Source organism: Erinaceus europaeus, chromosome 10 (assembly GCF_950295315.1).
Source record: "Erinaceus europaeus chromosome 10, mEriEur2.1, whole genome shotgun sequence".
NCBI lineage: Eukaryota > Metazoa > Chordata > Mammalia > Eulipotyphla > Erinaceidae > Erinaceus > Erinaceus europaeus.
This window is the reverse complement of record NC_080171.1, coordinates 39350501-39367646: the sequence shown is the minus strand read 5'-3', so window position 1 is coordinate 39367646 and position 17146 is coordinate 39350501. Positions and strand designations below refer to the sequence as shown.

Below are 17146 nucleotides of genomic sequence, written 5' to 3'. Positions count from 1 at the left end.
TTTCTCTTTCTCTCTTTCTTTCTTTCTTTCTTTTCTCTGCTCGGCTCTGTATTACGGTAGTGTTGGGACTCTGGAGCCTCAGAGTTGAAAGCCTTTTGCACCACCATGTTAACTCCTTGGCCCAATATTGATCTTTCTAAAGCTAAAATCTTTGCTTAAATATTTCACCCAAGAGACATTTTAGGCAATTTATTCTACATATTACCTGCAATAAAAAAATACGCTAGAGGTGGTGGTGCATCTGGTTGAGAGCATATGTTACAATGCACAAGGACCCCTTTCAAGTCCCTGGTTCCCATCTGTAGGGGGAAAGCTTCACAAGTGGTAAAGCAGTGCTGCAGGTATCTCTCTGTCTCTTTTCTCCTCTACCTTCCCCTGCCCTCTTGATTTCTTCTGTATCTACCCAATAAATAAAGATAATAATGAAAAGAATTTTTTAAAAAGAATTTTAAAAATTACACAAAAATGTACTATAGGAAAAACAAATCTAACTGAGTTGTTTTCATGAAGAATTAGCATTTTCAAATATGCAGAAAAGTTTCACTGTTTAGATCTTATGTATTCAGAATTTGTAGCTGTCTGTGTATTGTCCGTTTCCTGTTTTTGCAGTGTTTATTAAAATGGGAACTGATTATAAAAATCAATAGTATAAGCAACATTGAAATGAAGATACTCGATACAGCAAGTATTTAAAATAATACTTACCTACATTAATGTGTCAGAAAAATTATTTGTAATTTGAAAATATTAAAATGAAATCACTAAATGAACTTTCAAAACAGTGCTGAGTTGGCTTTCTATTGGTCAGTTATTTTACATCCCTATCGAAGCTGAAGTTAACTTGTAGGTTTTTGTTAAGCAAAGGTGTAAATAATTTCTGCCCAGTGGATAAGATAACCCTAAGTTTACAATTTTTTGCTTTCTTGGATGTTAGTTTTGTATTTAAATAGGATACCTTATCCTAAAATTCTTTTAAATACTGCTTATAAATATCTGCTTTCCCAAATGTTCTTTGAACTGATTTTCAATAACTTACTAGCTCCTCCATTAATTAATTGAATAATATCATTGACATGTTTTCATTTTATATTTGCATTAAAGTGAAGATTTTCAATTTTTGAAAAAAAGTCAACTGAAAACAAAATTTCAACCTGACACTGCTCAGCTCTGGCTTATGGTAGTGTCAGGGATTGAACATCAGGTATAAAAGTCATCTGCATAACATTTATGATACCGCCCTATTTAAAAATGTAAACATTTTAACAATATTGAGTAGTGATGTTTTCTTAGAAGAAACTCAGAAATTATTAGTTAGGAAATATTTCCAAAAGAAATAAATATTTCCAGGTAATTTAAATAAGGTGTTTTAAAAGGTCTTGGAAGTTGGCCCCTACATTTCAACTTGACAGAATGTCTAATTATTTTGATGTGCCTGAGTTTTGTGGATTTTTTTTTTTGCTAAAATTGAAGGTATGCTATAATAATGATAACAGTAACAAATATAGTCCATAAGATATTCAAGATTACAAAAAAAACAGGTTGTAGTATGGATATCAGAAATTGCATCAATACCGGGACAGAGATTTTTAAGATGCAGTAATATTAATAAGATGCAGGAACAAAACACCAGGCATGCAGGTCCTTTCAACTCATTTGTGGAAATGCAAGCCTTCATCACACCAGCTGCTAAAAGAAAACCAGGTCTTACTTAGCTGCTTCTGAAGCTTCCCTCAATTCTTCATCCAGTCTGCACGAGCAAAAATTATTGGTGTAGAAAAGAAACAAAAAAGAAGCAAGCAGAGCATGTGAGTCATCCAGCAAAGCACAGCCAAACGTAAGTGGAGTAGAAATATTCTTATAAACCATCCTCAGAAACACTGAGACTCAGCCTTTCAATTAAATACAACATCATTTCCTTCTGATCAATGTTTATATATACATATATATGTTTACTTTGCAAATTCCTTCATAAAAGAAGACCTAAAAATTTCAAGATCAGAAACATGCTCACTAAATAAAGCTGAAATGACAATATATTTGTAGTTCTGTTGGGTAGAGTTATAATTAGCTTGCAGCATTGGCCAAGTCAGGGATGTATCTGGCTTAGTAGGCTTTGATTGCAAATTAGGCTGACCTCAACAGCTTTATAAACAAGACAAAGACATGGAATGATATGTTACAAGGGACAGAAACAGTGAGTTCTTGCTCAGGTAGCATGTTGAGGTCAGCCACAAGTGATACATTGGTGCACACACACACACAAACAAAGGGTCCAGCGTGAAGTACAGCTCAGATTTTACCTCACACTTCTCTTAAAAGATTTCTCTTCATCATACCTTATGAAATAAAAAGATGAATGTTGTGAGGAAAACAAGTAAACATATGGGAAAAATGGCAGCTATTGTTTCAAAGAACAGTCAACACATAAAAAAGGAAAATGCGTACCCAAATAATAGATCACCTCTTGGAAGAAATCTTATCTCCCTGAGATATAACTAATAGTTAGGAATGTATAATGACATGCAGCCTATCCTTATTATTTGTGAATTCCATATATTTGAATTTGCCTACTTACTAAGCTTTATTTGTAACAAGTATGTCACTATCTGCAGTACTTTCATAAGCACTTGTGGACTTTCACAGAGTGGAAAAAAATCTTTTGAATCTCTTGACACACATGTTACCATCAGAGGGAGAACAAGAAGTGACTGTTATATCATTTCTGTTCTCAGACCATAAGCCAAGTGTTCTTTTTGCAATCTATTGTCAGCATTATTTACTTATTTTTTATTTGTATACTTTCTATTATGATTTCACCATTTAAAAATGGCCACAGTATTGAAATGCTCTCTAGTGTTTCCAAGCACAAAAAGGCAGGAGTGTGCCTTATATAAGATACATGTGTGCTAGATGTGGGCATGAGTTATAGTGAGTTCAGTGTTAATGAATCAAGAACATATTAAATGAGATACCTTCAAGCAGAAACACACAATTGGTGTTTACAATATATATATATATATATATTATTTGGTTGGAGAAATAGCATGGCCAATGGCTCTTAGAAACCTAATCTTGGAGTTGCCCTAAAAACAATGGTTTAATATTTGCTAGTTGGTTCTTATAAGCTGTCACTGTTACAAATAGCAAGAATTGACTCTAATCAATGATGATAAATCTCATTCCAGATTAGGCAAATTTTTCTTTCATGCGTGTCCTTTGACAAAAGACTCTGTCTCAGGTGAATAGGACTGGCTAAAATTAGATTGTCTTACAGTCTTGAGTAATAGGAAGAAATTTTTGTTTACATCAATTTGAAAATAGTATACCATGCAAATAAGACAATGAGGGCCAGAAACAGAAATTAGAGAACAGACATTTAGTGAGCATGGAATATAAAGACCAGAGAAAATATAGAGAGGACATATATATTCATACATATTTTCCTCTAATAGAAAATGAAAAACTTCTTTCTAAAGCAACTTTTCCCAAAAGAAGTCCTTGAATATTGAAATATGTAGATGAAGGAAAAGTGTCTTTTGCACACTTAACCTCCTAGTCAATTAATTTGTCCCATATGAGAATGTGTCTCTCACAGTAGCATAATTATAAATAACATTCTAAATAGTCAGCTCTGTGGAGGAGGGTCCCTTAAATGCTTTCTGTACATTTTTCTCATTCAGTCCTCAAAACCACTTTATGAAGCTTGCCTTACTCTCCCATTCTATGAATACTAAGTCCAAGAATTTGAACAATTGTGGCCTGAAATCTCTGAGACATGAAGGGGCAGGTGAAATGATAAATCAAGTCACCAACTTCCTTTTTTATTGCCTCCAATTACCATACTATTTAACTAGAAAATAGCCAAAGTTCATTTACCCTTGAAGAGAAATGTTTCTGCCATTATTTATAAAGGGAGCCAGCATACTAGGAAGTGACTCTAGTACTTTCTTCTCTCCCTTTTAAATTAAAGTCGATTTTGAGAGGGGAGGCATCTTTTAGATGCTCCAGCAGCAGACACAAGCTGTGAGGTATGCTGGCCACAGACAGTCCAATGAAACTAATGAGAACTAAGCCCAATGTTAGGATCTATCCACATTCTATTTCATCAGTGGAGCCCATGGACCACGATAAGCCCAATTGATATCCTGGGGGTCAAGCCTGATATTAGGACAGAAAAGCCAAAAACACATATTCAACTTTGACTTTAGATTGATACTGTAAGTGAGGCAAAGAGACCTTTTAGTATATAGGGCATGGAAATGCTGATGTCTCGATGACCCAATTTGAATTCTTGTGCCATTTCTTACTGGTTTCTACTTATACTTTGCAAAAGTAGCTCCTGTAAAAAGAGGGGCTTACTCTGAAAGCTAAATAAATGATATAAATACATCACTTCTATGCGTCAGCATAGACTCACAAGAAATGACACTTCCTCTCCCTCCTGTAAACCCCACTCTCTGGCTTTCTTTTTAAATAAAGGGAATCTTTTTTGGAAACCCAAATTGGTAGGTCAGTTTTACTATGAATCAGACATAATGAATCAGACACAATGGGGGAATAAACAAGGTTGGCACTAAACAATGGTTTCTTGCAACAATGAAACAAAAGAAGGTTCATTTTCTAGTACCCATGTTTTAAGGCCCTAGTTCCTAGTGCTTGTGTTACTCTTATTTTTGCAGCATTTTCTGAGACCTCCATTATCCATCCTTTCTTTTTAAAAAATATTTATTTATTTACTCCCTTTTGTTGCCCTTGTTGTTTTATTGTTGTAGTTATTATTGACGTCTCGTTGGATAGGACAGAGAGAAATGGAGAGAGGAGGGGAAGACCTGCCTCACAGCTTATGATGTGACTCCCCTGCAGGTGGAATCCATCCTTTCTTCTAATAGGCTGTTGCTGCATTACCTGGTCCTAACTAAGGAAATCATTCCTAGCCATATCACACACACTGGGAAAAATTTCTCTGTTTATTCTCTCACCTGAAGGACACTGGAGTAAGTGGGATTTGGAAGGAACTAAAGAAAGAGAAATTACCCTTCTCTTCCTATGCAGAGAAATTATTTAAGACAATGAAAAACCCTACTTGTGTTCCCACTCTGGTAAGCTTATGTGGAGTGGGGAGATATAGTAAGGGGTATACTGATTCATGTTAAATGGACACATGCTCCAAAATAGTGCTGAAATTTAAATTGAAAATAAACAATAATCCATAACCCCAAGAGAGGACTATGTGAAAAAGGATACAAAAGAACAGAATAGTTATCTGTATGTTATGAGAATAATACATGTATTTATTGGAGATAATTTAATTTTTATTTTTGATACAATATTTTTCCTATTCATCTACTCCAGAAATAAGTTCTTTCCCACTATCATTCTCCAGACATGCAATATTTCTTACCAAACCTTCAAGACTATTGTAACTTACTTGATGATGCTCTCCGGAATTTGAATGCAATCCACTGGGATCAGTCCACTGAGTTCTGATAAGCTGCTGACATATTTGATCTTACTGCTGAATTTTGAACTATAAAAACAAAGTAAAATGCATATCATCAATCTTTCCTACATTTCTCATCCACTATACATCTTGCTTCAGCACTCCTACTAGAAAAGTAACATTATTCAAGTAGTTACTTTGTTCCAGTCACTGTTCTGAGTGATAGATTTATTATAGCTGAGTGAGTCAGGCACTATTAATATCACTGTCTCAAGTATAAGGGTAACTCCTTGAGACATAGGAACTTAAGTAATTACCAAGATCTCACAATCAGATTGGACAACCATGTGTAGCAAAATGAAACTAGACCACCATCTAACACCATGCACCAAAATTAACTCAAAATGGATCAAAGATCGGGATATTAGACCTGAAACTATAAAATACATAGAAGAATATACTGGTGAAACATTTCAGGACCTTAACATTAAAGATATATTTGGAGACTCTCCCCCCATGGGCAAGGGAAACAAAACCAAAAATGAATAAATGGAACTATATCAAACTGAAAAGCTTCTCCACATCAAAAGAAAATTCCATAAGGAAACATGGCAAGTGGGAAAAGATATTTGCACACTACACTTCAGATAAGTGGCTGATATCAAACATCTGTAAATAACTCATACAGCTCAACAAAAAGAAAAAGAACAACCCTATAAAAAAAGATGGCCAGAAGATAGAATAGACGCTTCTCTAAAAAAGAGATACACATGACCCAAAGATATATGCAGAAATGCTCTAATGACTCATGATTAGAGAAATGCAAATAAAAACTATGTTGAGATTCCACCTGTGAGAATGGCCTTCATCAATAAAACAAAAGAAGGTAAGTGCTGGGGGTTGGGCAGTAGTGCAGCCAGTTAAATGCAGGTGGCACAAAGGGCAAGGACTGGCTTAAGGATCCCAGTTTGAGCCCCCTGCTCCCCACCTTCAGGGGAGTGGCTTCATAGGTGGTGAAGCAGGTCTGCAGGTGTCTTTCTCTCCCCCTCTCTGTCTTCCCCTCCTCTCTTCATCTCCTCTCTGTCCTATCCAACAACGACATCATCATCATCAACAACAATAATAACTACAACAAGGACAACAAAAAGGAAAATAAATAATAATAATAAAGAGTGCAAATTGATGCAGCCATTATGGAGAATCCTTAAACAAATAAAAATTGAAATACCTAATGATACAGTAATTCCACTACTAGGCATATACCCAAAAGATATAATACTGATTCAAAGGTATATATACACCCCCATGTTTAGAGGTTTTATTCACAATAGCAAAAACTTGGAAACAACCAAAATGGTGGAGGAAGGGGGGAGTTGGGTGGTGGCACACTGGGTTAAGTGCACATATTACAAAGCGTAAGGACTGTGCAAGGATCCCGGTTCTAGTTCTCTGCTTCCCACGTGAAAAAAATATTTAAAAAATAGCCTCAGGAGCAGTAGATTCATAGTGCAGGCACTGAGCTCCAGTGATAACCCTGGAGTGGGGGGACAAAAGCCCTTTGACGGATAACTAGGTAAAAAAAATTATGGGGAAAAAAAGAAGACTTTGGGGGTCAGGTGGTGGTGCACCAGGTTAAACACATAATATGAAGTATAAGGGTCCCCACAAGGATCCTATCTTTCCCTCTCCATCTCCCCCTCTCTATCAATTTCTATATTCTATCCAATAAGTAAATAAATAAATAAAAGAAAAAAATGGCCGCTAGGAGCAGTAGATTTGTAGTGCAGGCACTGAGCCCCAGTAATAATCCTGGAGAGAAAAAAAGTTATGGGACATATACTCAATGGAGTATTACTCAGCAATAAAAAAAAAATTGATACTGTGTCTTTTGGAATAAAGTTGATGGAACTGGAGAAGACTATGCTTAGTGAAGCAAGTAAGGAGGTAAAGGACAACTACAGAATGGTTTCACTCATATGAAGAATATAGGGAATTGAACATGGGAATATGAAAAAAAATGTCAATCTATATCTAAGACAGTGGAAGAACTAGTGGTTATCTATGGGGGTGGCGAAGGGAACACAGATCTTTGCTGACGGGAGTGGTAAGAAAAATAAAACTATATTATAAACCATATAATATAACCCAATAAAGCTCTAAAAAGAAAAAGACAAAAAAGGTATCATCACTCAGGGAGCTCAGGGGACAGAGATCTAGAGCTGGAATCTGAAAATTTGTTGCAGCTCTGTCACTTGTTTTCTATGAGCCCGTGATCAGCCACTGCAGCCCTCTGTAAAAGGAAAATAATACCTAACTCATAAAAAGTTTATACAGTTGACTCTTGAGCAATGGGTAAGGACTGTAGACCATCACAGTCAAAGATAGGATATAATGTTTGCTCCCGCAACACACTTTAACTGTCAGTGTGGGCCAAGTGCCTTTCCAATAACATTCCAGTCATACATTTTGAATGTTATATGTTATATATTGTATTCTCACAATGAAATAATCTAAGTAAAAGAAATTAAGAAAACTGTGAGGGATAGGAAACACATGTACAACACTATTTTGTTGTTATGGACACTAATACATCATCTACTTATAACAAAGCCCCTGTATTACTGAACCTGCACAGTTTAAATACACATTATTTGTGGTCAAGATAGAAATACACTAAATAAAAGTGCTCTGTAAAAACAATAAATATTAAAACTATTAGAATGTATGTATGATGTTCTCATAATCAGAGTTTTTAAAAAATATATTTTTAAATTTATTTATTTTCCTTTTTTGTTGCCCTTGTTGATTTTATCACTGTTGTGGTTATTATGATTGTTGTTATTGATGTCGTCATTGTTGGATAGGACAGAGAGAAACGGAGAAAGGATGGGGAAGACAGAGATGGGGAGAGAAAGTTAGACACCTGCAGATCTGCTTCACTGCTTGTAAAGTGACCCCCCTGCAGGTGGGGAGCTGGGGGCTCAAACCGGCATCCTTACGCCGGTCCTCCAGTTTCGCGCCATGTGCACTTAACCTGCAGCGCTACAGCCTGACCTCCCCAGATTTTTAAAAATATTTATTTATTCCTTTTGTTGCCCTTGTTGTTTTATTGTTGTAGTTATTGATGTCGTCATTGTTGGATAGGACGGAGAGAAATGGAGAGAGGAGGGGAATACAGAGAGGGGGAGAGAAAGATAGACACCTGCAGGCCTGCTTCAATGCTTGTGAAGCGACTCCCCTGCAGGTGGGGAGCTGGGGGCTCGAACTGGGATCCTTATACCAGTCCTTGTGCTTTGCGCGCTAAGTGTGCTTAACCCACCCTAGAACTGTTTTTTTTTTTTTTTATCTCACAACCAGTAAGTAGCAGAGCAAACCTGGACTTAAAACCCAGCAGTGTGATTGCTGAATTCACATTTTTGACCACATATAACATGAACCCCCAGTGATTCCTAGCTTTTAGACTAAAACACTGGTTTCTGGTTTGTCTTTTATACTTATTTGACTTTAAGAAATAAAAATTTTTTCAGCTGATCTTGGAAGGACCTTGAAAAATTCATGTTATGTGAAATAAGTCAGAAACAGAAGGATGAATATGGGATGATCTCATTCTCAGGCAGAAGTTGAAAAACAAGATCAGAAATGAAAACACAAGTAGAACCTGAAATGTAATTGGCATATCGCACCAAAGTAAAAGACCCTGGGGTGGGTGGGTGGGGAGAATACAGGTCCATGAAGGATGATAAATGACATAGTGGGGGTTGTATTGTTAAATGGAAACTGGGGAATGTTATGCATGTACAAACTATTGTATTTACTGTTGAATGTAAAACATTAATTCCCCAATAAAGAAATAAATTTTAAAAAAAGAAATAGAAATTTTATAATTAGTTCTTTCAGAAGCTACCAAGATATATATACAAACTCATTTCCATCTTAGTTTTTTTTTTTTAGCTTTTTTAAAAAAGCTAGACATGGACCTTCCATATGATCCAGTAATTCCTCTCCTGGGATTATACCCCAAGGACTCCATAACACCCAACCAAAAAGAGGTGTGTACTCCTATGTTCATAGCAGCACAATTCATAATAGCTAAAACCTAGAAGCAACCCAGGTGCCCAACACCAGATGGGTGGCTGAGAAAGCTGTGGTATATATACACAATGGAATACTATGCAGCTATCAAGAACAATGAACCCACCTTCTCTGACCCATCTTGGACAGAGCTAGAAGGAATTATGTTAAGTGGGCTAAGTCAGAAAGATAAAGATGAGTATGGGATGATCCCACTCATCAACAGAAGTTGAGTAAGAAGATCTGAAAGGGAAACTAAAAGCAGGACCTGACTAAATTGTAAGTAGGGCACCAAAGTAAAAACCCTGTGGTGAGGAGTAGACATGCAGCTTCCTGGGCCAGTGGGGTGTTGGTATTCCATGAGGTTTGCTTTGTTCCCCTTTCCCCTATCTCTAGGAGATGGTGGTTTTACACAGCCCGCTTATCCCCGCCCCAAGGAACCCCTACAGAGTGCCAGAGTTCTTGGCCACGTGAGGAGAAGGATGCAGGAGAGTTCTGTGTGGTGGTTAGTTTAAGGGTCTCTCTCTGCTGCCAGAGGAGAAAGACAGGAGAGCACATGTTTGCCCACTCGTGAATAAAGATATGCAGCTTCCCAGCCCAGCCGTGTGTCCTCGAGTCTCTGTTCACCACCGCGAAGCTAGCCCAGCCTGCTGGAGCCCCCCGAAACGCTAACAACAGTGGGGGGTGGGAGTGGGTGGGAGGGATGGGTCACATTCTTTTGGTGGTGGGAATGGTGTTTATGTACACTCCTAGTAAAATGTAGTCATATAAATCACTAGTTAATTAATACGAGAGGGGGAAAATTAATTATATGTCTCGAAGTTTTTCAAAACACAAACTGAATCTTTTCAATATATAGGCTATGTAATTGATATGCAGACTCTCTCAAAAGCCTAAACCAAGTAGATCAGAAGCAACCAATAGCACAGCTATTTACAAGATACTGGGTACTGTACAGCAAACCCTAACAAAAGGACTTTTCAAAGTTAACCCAATTACCAAATAATGTGATGATAACATTAACTATCGATTGTCTTTTTGAACCCTAAGACAGCAGGAACCTCACATCTCTACTATAGAGCCTCTACTTCCCCCAGTCCTGGAACCCTTGGATAGGGCCCACTTTCCCGTATGCCTCTCCCAATCCATATCAAATAATATTGCATCTGCCGATCACAACATAACCAACACAACGATTGCCACCTCAACATGCTTCACTTCAGACTGTGTCCAGAGACTTCACGTGTGGAATGACAACCCTTCAACTTCATTACTCGGGTGAGACCTTTCCTTTCATAGTATACTCTAATTTCATCTCAGGTGGTTCACTTTCTAACAAAGTCCCAAAACCTAGATATAAACCAGTTTCTGTGAGAGAGAGCATATGTTCACACGTATCCGTAAACTACTGCAAAATATATACCTGAAAGCAGAAGTACACTAGAATTTGCAGTGAGTACCCCCCTAACACTTTCTCTACACTATTCCAAGCTTTGGGTCCATGATTGCTCAACAATTTGTTTGGCTTCGTATGTTAACTCTCTCTTCAGTCACCAGGTTCCAGATGTTATCAGGATGCCGGCCAGGCTTCCCTAGACTGAAGACCCCACCAATGTGTCCTGGAGCTCCGCTTCCCCAGAGACCCACCCTACTAGGGAAAGAGAGAGGCAGACTGGGAGTATGGACCGACCAGTCAACGCCCATGTTCAGCAGGGAAGCAATTACAGAAGCCAGACCTTCTACCTTCGGCAACCCACAATGACCCTGGGTCCATGCTCCCAGAGGGATAGAGAATGGGAAAGCTATCAGGGGAGGGGGTGGGAAATGGAGATTGGGTGGTGGGAATTGTGTGGAATTGCACCCCTCCTACCCTATTGTTTTGTTAATTAATCCTTTCTTAAATAAAAAATAATAAAATAAAATAAAATAAAAATAATTTTATGGCGTGGGGAGGGGGGGTCATGGTTTACATTATAGTTGTTGGCACATGGGTACAATTTCTCTCCCTGCTAAGAATCTGAAGAGCACTCTCACTTCTAGGTTAGGTCCTTTTCCACCTTCATTCACCAGGACCTCAACATCCTCTTCACTGGCTCCTTTCCTCTCCTTCTGCAGAGTAACCTTTTCTTTGGAGCTATACACCCCACCCAGTCCAAATTGATAATGAAGTTTGCCTCTGGGGAAGAGAGGAACAGGAACTGGTAGTTGCTGAAGGAAGAACTTGATTATAGCTGTAGTGTGTAGATATTTTATAAGATATGTATTTCTGCACTATTTGAGTAAGTACAAAATAACTTAGAAAATGCACCACACCATTTGAAAGGAAATTTTATCAAACATTAGACTTTCTTGAATAGTTTCAAATGAAAACGTCTTTCCAGAATGTTGGGGTCATGCTGAGTTGTCTGTCTGCCAACTGTATTGCCTTTTGTTCAACCACTGGATTTTCTAGTAAGAAGTCTTTTCAAGATCATTTCTCTACACATCTCTTTCACACTTCATCCGTTTCAGTCCTCGTACACTGACTGTGACTTGTAAAAAAAAAAAAAAAAAAAAAGAAGTCCCTCACCTTAAGCCCTCCTAAGTCTTTGGTGAACATACACAGCCAATGATATGCTACATTGGGTCATTTCCTTCCTCTGGAGTTATTAACCTAAATTCAAGTTTTGATAAAAGAAAGAGTGGGCAGGGTGAGAGGGAGGAAGAAGTCATGCAAGGGGAGACTTCCAGTTCCTGTATTACATTCCCTAGAACGTACAATTCTCTAATTACACCATGTTCTCCTCCTTTATACCTGCTGTTTCCTCTGTTTCATGTTAAGTAGCCAATCGTATTCTTCAAAACTCACCTTGAAGACTAAGTCTGTCTCCCTTGATGCAGGCTCCATATATATTTTTTAAGATTTTATTTATTACATTTATTCATGAAAATGATGGGAGAGAAAAAAAGAATTAGACATCACTCTAGTACATGAGCTGCCAGGGACTGAACTCAGGACCTCATGCTTGAGAGTCCATTGCCTTATCTACTATGACACCTCCTGGACCACAATGCAGGTTCCATCTTTTTTAAAAAATATTTTTATTTATTGATTTTCCCTTTTGTTGCCCTTGTTTTTTATTGTTGTTGTAGTTATTATTGTTGTTGTTGTTGATGTCATTGTTAGATAGGACAGAGAGAAATGGAGAAAGGAGGGGGAGACAGAGAGGGGGAGAGAAAGATAGACACCTGCAGACCTGCTTCACTGCCTGTGAAGCGACTCCCACTGGAAACAGGATGCTCACCCCATCCCTGTGCTTCGTGCCACGTGCATTTAACCCACTGCGCTACCACCCGACTCCCTAGGTTCCATCTTTATACTCACTCTAACTTTGAATTATCATACCAACTGCGCTGCACTGCAGATTCTATCTTTCTTTGTATGTTAATTAATTAATTTTGCCTCCAAGGTTACCCCATTGTTTTCTTATCTGCTCACATTTTTTTTAACTCCTAGAGAAGTTAAATTTTATTTAAATTTTTGGTGTATTGCACCAAAGTAAAAGACTTTGGGGTGGGGGGAAGTGTTCAGGTCCTGGAACATGATGGCAAAGGAGGATCTTGAGGGGACTGAATTGTTATATGGAAAACTGAGAAATGTTACACATGTACAAACTGCTGTACTTTACTGTTGGCTATAAACCATTAATACCCCTCAATAAATAAATTAAATAAATTATTTAAATTTGGTGGGGATAGATATCATAATGGTTTATGCAGAGACTCTTGTGCCTGAGGCACCTAAGTCCCAGGTTCAGTCCCCCATACTATCGTACTACCATAAGCTAAAGCTGAGCAGTGCTCTAGTTAAAAAAGGAAACTATTTAAATTTCTATCCCCCTATCACATAGCCCAGTACTAGATATAGACAAAACAAACAAACAAAAAACACTGAAGAGAACTTTAGCAGCAAAAAGATCTCTAGTACATGTTAGTAGACATCCCCCCACCACCCTAGGTCTAAAAATTGGTTGTAAATAGTTTCTCACAGGAACTTTTAAATGAAGAAAGTTTTTACATGATGAGCCTGAAGAAAATGTATATGCTTTAAAATTGAGTAACTGGGTCTAATCCCAAATCTATCATTTATCTGCTATGTTACCTCAGATCTGGAGCTGGTAAACTGTAGCCAACAATTGACGTTAACTTATTGACTTTTCATTTGCTTGTTTGTTTTTTTTTTCCCTTATTTAAAATTTTTATATAGATTTATTTTCCTTTTTGTTGCCCTTGTTGTTTTTTATTGTTGTAGTTATTATTATTGTTGTTGTTGTTAGATAGGACAAAGAGAAATGGAGAGAGGAGGGGAAGACAGAGAGGGGAAGAGAAAGACACTTGCAGACCTGCTTCACCACCTGTAAAGCAACTCCCCTGCAGGTGGGGAGCTGGGGGCTAAACCGTGCTTGTTAATTTTTACAGTTCCCAAGTTAAGAGCTACTTTTGGTTTTATATGGTTAAACAAATATTTTGTGACATGTAAATTTTATTGAAAATTCAATACCATTGCTCATAAAGTTTTATCAGAACACAGCCATATGTAATGGTTTTCTAATCCATTTATTACTATTTTTGCCCTGTAGAGGCAGAATTGTGTAGTTGTGACTGAGATCAAATAACTCACCACATCTAAAACTTCTACTATTTGATTCCTTTTTTTTTTTTCTCTATGGTTATCACTGGGGATCAGTGCCATTACTACAGATCCACTGCTCCTGGAGGCCATTTTTTCCATTTTATTGGATAGGACAGAGAGAAATTGAGAGAGGAGGATAAGACAAAGAGGGAGAAAGAGAAAGACATCTGCAGCACTGCTTCATAGCTTGTGAAGTGACCCTCTTCAGGTAGGGAGCCGGGGCTTGAACTGGGTACCTTGTGCTTCATACTATATGCACTTTGTACTATATGCACTTAACCCGGTGTGCCACTGCCCACTCCCTACCCCCTAATCCCCACCTGATTCTTCATAGGAAGAATTTGTTTGCCGGCTCCTATATTAGACAACTTATCTGATATCACTTAACCTCAGGATTTTCCTCTATATTATAAAAGTAGTAAGTAGCATTTCTAATAAAAATAGCAAACAACATTTCTTCCAGAGAACTGTTATTAAGGTTAAATAAAATAAACATGTAAACACTCAATAACAGTAAGTCATTATTATGTATAACATACCACAAACCTATTGCTATAATTTTCTTATTTCTATTCTCTTACAATTGTATTCAATAATGTTAAATTGTAATTATTTTCAACACTTACACAAATATATTTGGTTAATTATCAAGAATAATGACATGTTTTGAAATCATAAGAGCCAAATTGTTAATTTTCAACACTTACACAAATATATTTTGTTACTACTTATCAAGAATAATGACATCTGTTTTGAAATCCTAAGAGATGAACTGTTAAACATCAATGAATCAATAACAATGTTAATGTTAATTTTTTATTAAAGTTTTTATATGCTTATCAGAGTGTATACATTACTATTCTTTTGCCAAAGCATTTACTGTTACTGAAGTAAGTGACTTTTTGTATGTCTTAATTATTCCATATTTCTTTTTTTTTAATTGTTGTTGTTGGATAGGACAGAGAGAAATGGAGAAAGTAGGGAAAGACAGAGAGAGGAGAAAGGCAGGAAAGACAGATACCTGCAGACCTGCTTCACCACCTGTGACGCAACTCCTCTGCAGGTGGGGAGCCAGGGGCTTGAACTGGGGTCCTTATTGGATTCCTTGTGCTTTGTGCCTATTCCATATTTCTTAAAGCAATTTAGTATTAAACAGTAAAGAAATAACCTTTGTCAGAGGAAAACTAGGTTGAATCCTGCTACTTAACTTTTGGAAGAAGAGAATAGGAATGCTAAACAGACTGAAGTTAAGTCATGGCCTGGGAGGTAGACTAATGGTTATGTAAACAACTTTCAAACCTTCTGAAGTTTCAGTCCCTGGCACCACCATGAATCAGAGTCCAATGGTGAAATGATAATTAATTAGATAGAAGTGAACAGTGAACAAAAAGGAGTCTCGAAAGCACAGTCAAAACTATGTGAAAATAAAGGATTTCAGCCTTTATTTTTTCCTCCACAATTGAAGTCATCAGAGTTTTTCTTAGAGATTCTTCAATAACTTTCAGACAGAAAATTTCAAGGTATCTAATCTGTGTCCTGGTGTCAGGTAAGACTTTCTTCTATTGTATTTTTAAAACTCTAGAACATACATACTGTCCCTTTCTTTTTAACTTTTATTGTATTGTAAGACACATCTTACCTAATTTTGTGTGCCCAAAAGATTAGGCTATGGCAACGGGTCATAGTATTGAATTAAATTGTAACCAGGATTGCTCATGGGTGATCAAAACAAAGTTCTCAAAATGGATGCTCAGACTATGTAACTTTAGTGAGTTGATATCTGTTCAAGAGAGATGGAACACTAAAAATAAGACATAACTCCTATTTGTTCCCTTTCCTATCATTTTCCACTAACACGCTATACTACCTTTTCTATTCTCTACAAAATTCATCATTACTATGAAAGTATTGTCTCTTCCCTTTTGTAGTGTGGAATATTAACTTCACCATTTTATATGTTCACAGTAAGTAACATAGAGATCATGTTTTGCAGAGTGCTGAGCTGGTGTAGTGGCTCTGCCTGTGGACTCTGAGGCAGACAGAGCTTTAGTTTCAAAGCCTGTCCTCACCAGAAGCCGGTGGCTCACTGCTAGAGGGTGGGGAAGAGAGGCCATATTTTATAATAATGAGGAAAGAGGATATTCATTATGAAGTAATTTTAGTTCACTTTTAAACTTTCTTACTATATAGTTTAAAGTAAACTTGCTAAATAAGGCAAAGGCAAAATAAATTTTTCTAAGTGTATAAATTTATAAATGAAGAATATTGTTCTACATGGGACTTCCCAATTCTCAGCCAACATCTATCTGAAAAGATAGAGACAAGGGGAGGGAGGGAGGGAGGGAGAGAGAGGGAGTGAGAGAGAGAGAGAGAGAGAGAGAGAGAGAGACCACAGCACCAAAGCTTCTTTCTAGTGTGATGGAGACTGAGACCTGGTTGTGTGCCTGGAAAAGCAGGTAGCCTCCAAAGTGAGCTATCTTGCTGGTTCTGAATACATATTTTCTAAATGTAGTATTTCTTTAATAATAACTATACCTTATAAAAGGCCGTGTCACTGCGAGGACTGTTCTGATAAACCAAGATGGGTGAACAATGATGAATGATTTCAGATTCTTTCTCAAGCTGTTTTGAAAAAAGAAAAAATATATTACATACAGTCTGTTTTCAGTGGCAAGTTACTATTACCTGGTGGGGATGTATAGAAAGGTCATGGTTAGTAAAAACAATGCTTTTTGAGGTATAATTTGAAACATGATTTAAATCTTATTTTTTCCTATAGGGGTATGTATAAAATAGAATGGTGGTATTCATAGAACACATATATCTATAGCTACCATGGCATCTTGTTTAATTATACTTTTAACTTTTGCCAGAATTATCTTTACTCTTTTGGGCAAAAAATATACTCTTAATGATAACTTAGACAACTTATTGCATTTTATTGAGTCTTGGCTTCTTCTGTA

General features: G+C 37.1%; 1 protein-coding gene across 1 annotated transcript in view; it reads right to left on the bottom strand.

Annotated features, from left to right (window-relative positions):
- Positions 1 to 17146, bottom strand: part of PRUNE2 (prune homolog 2 with BCH domain) — a 328462-nt gene that overhangs the window by 10331 nt on the left and 300985 nt on the right. Inside the window, exons 15-18 of the mRNA XM_060199543.1 lie at positions 16719 to 16805; positions 5429 to 5527; positions 2301 to 2336; positions 1709 to 1747 (exon numbers count right to left, since the gene is read on the bottom strand). Of these exons, the coding sequence (XP_060055526.1) occupies positions 1709 to 1747; positions 2301 to 2336; positions 5429 to 5527; positions 16719 to 16805 (261 nt within the window). The remainder of the gene's footprint in view (positions 1 to 1708; positions 1748 to 2300; positions 2337 to 5428; positions 5528 to 16718; positions 16806 to 17146) is intronic.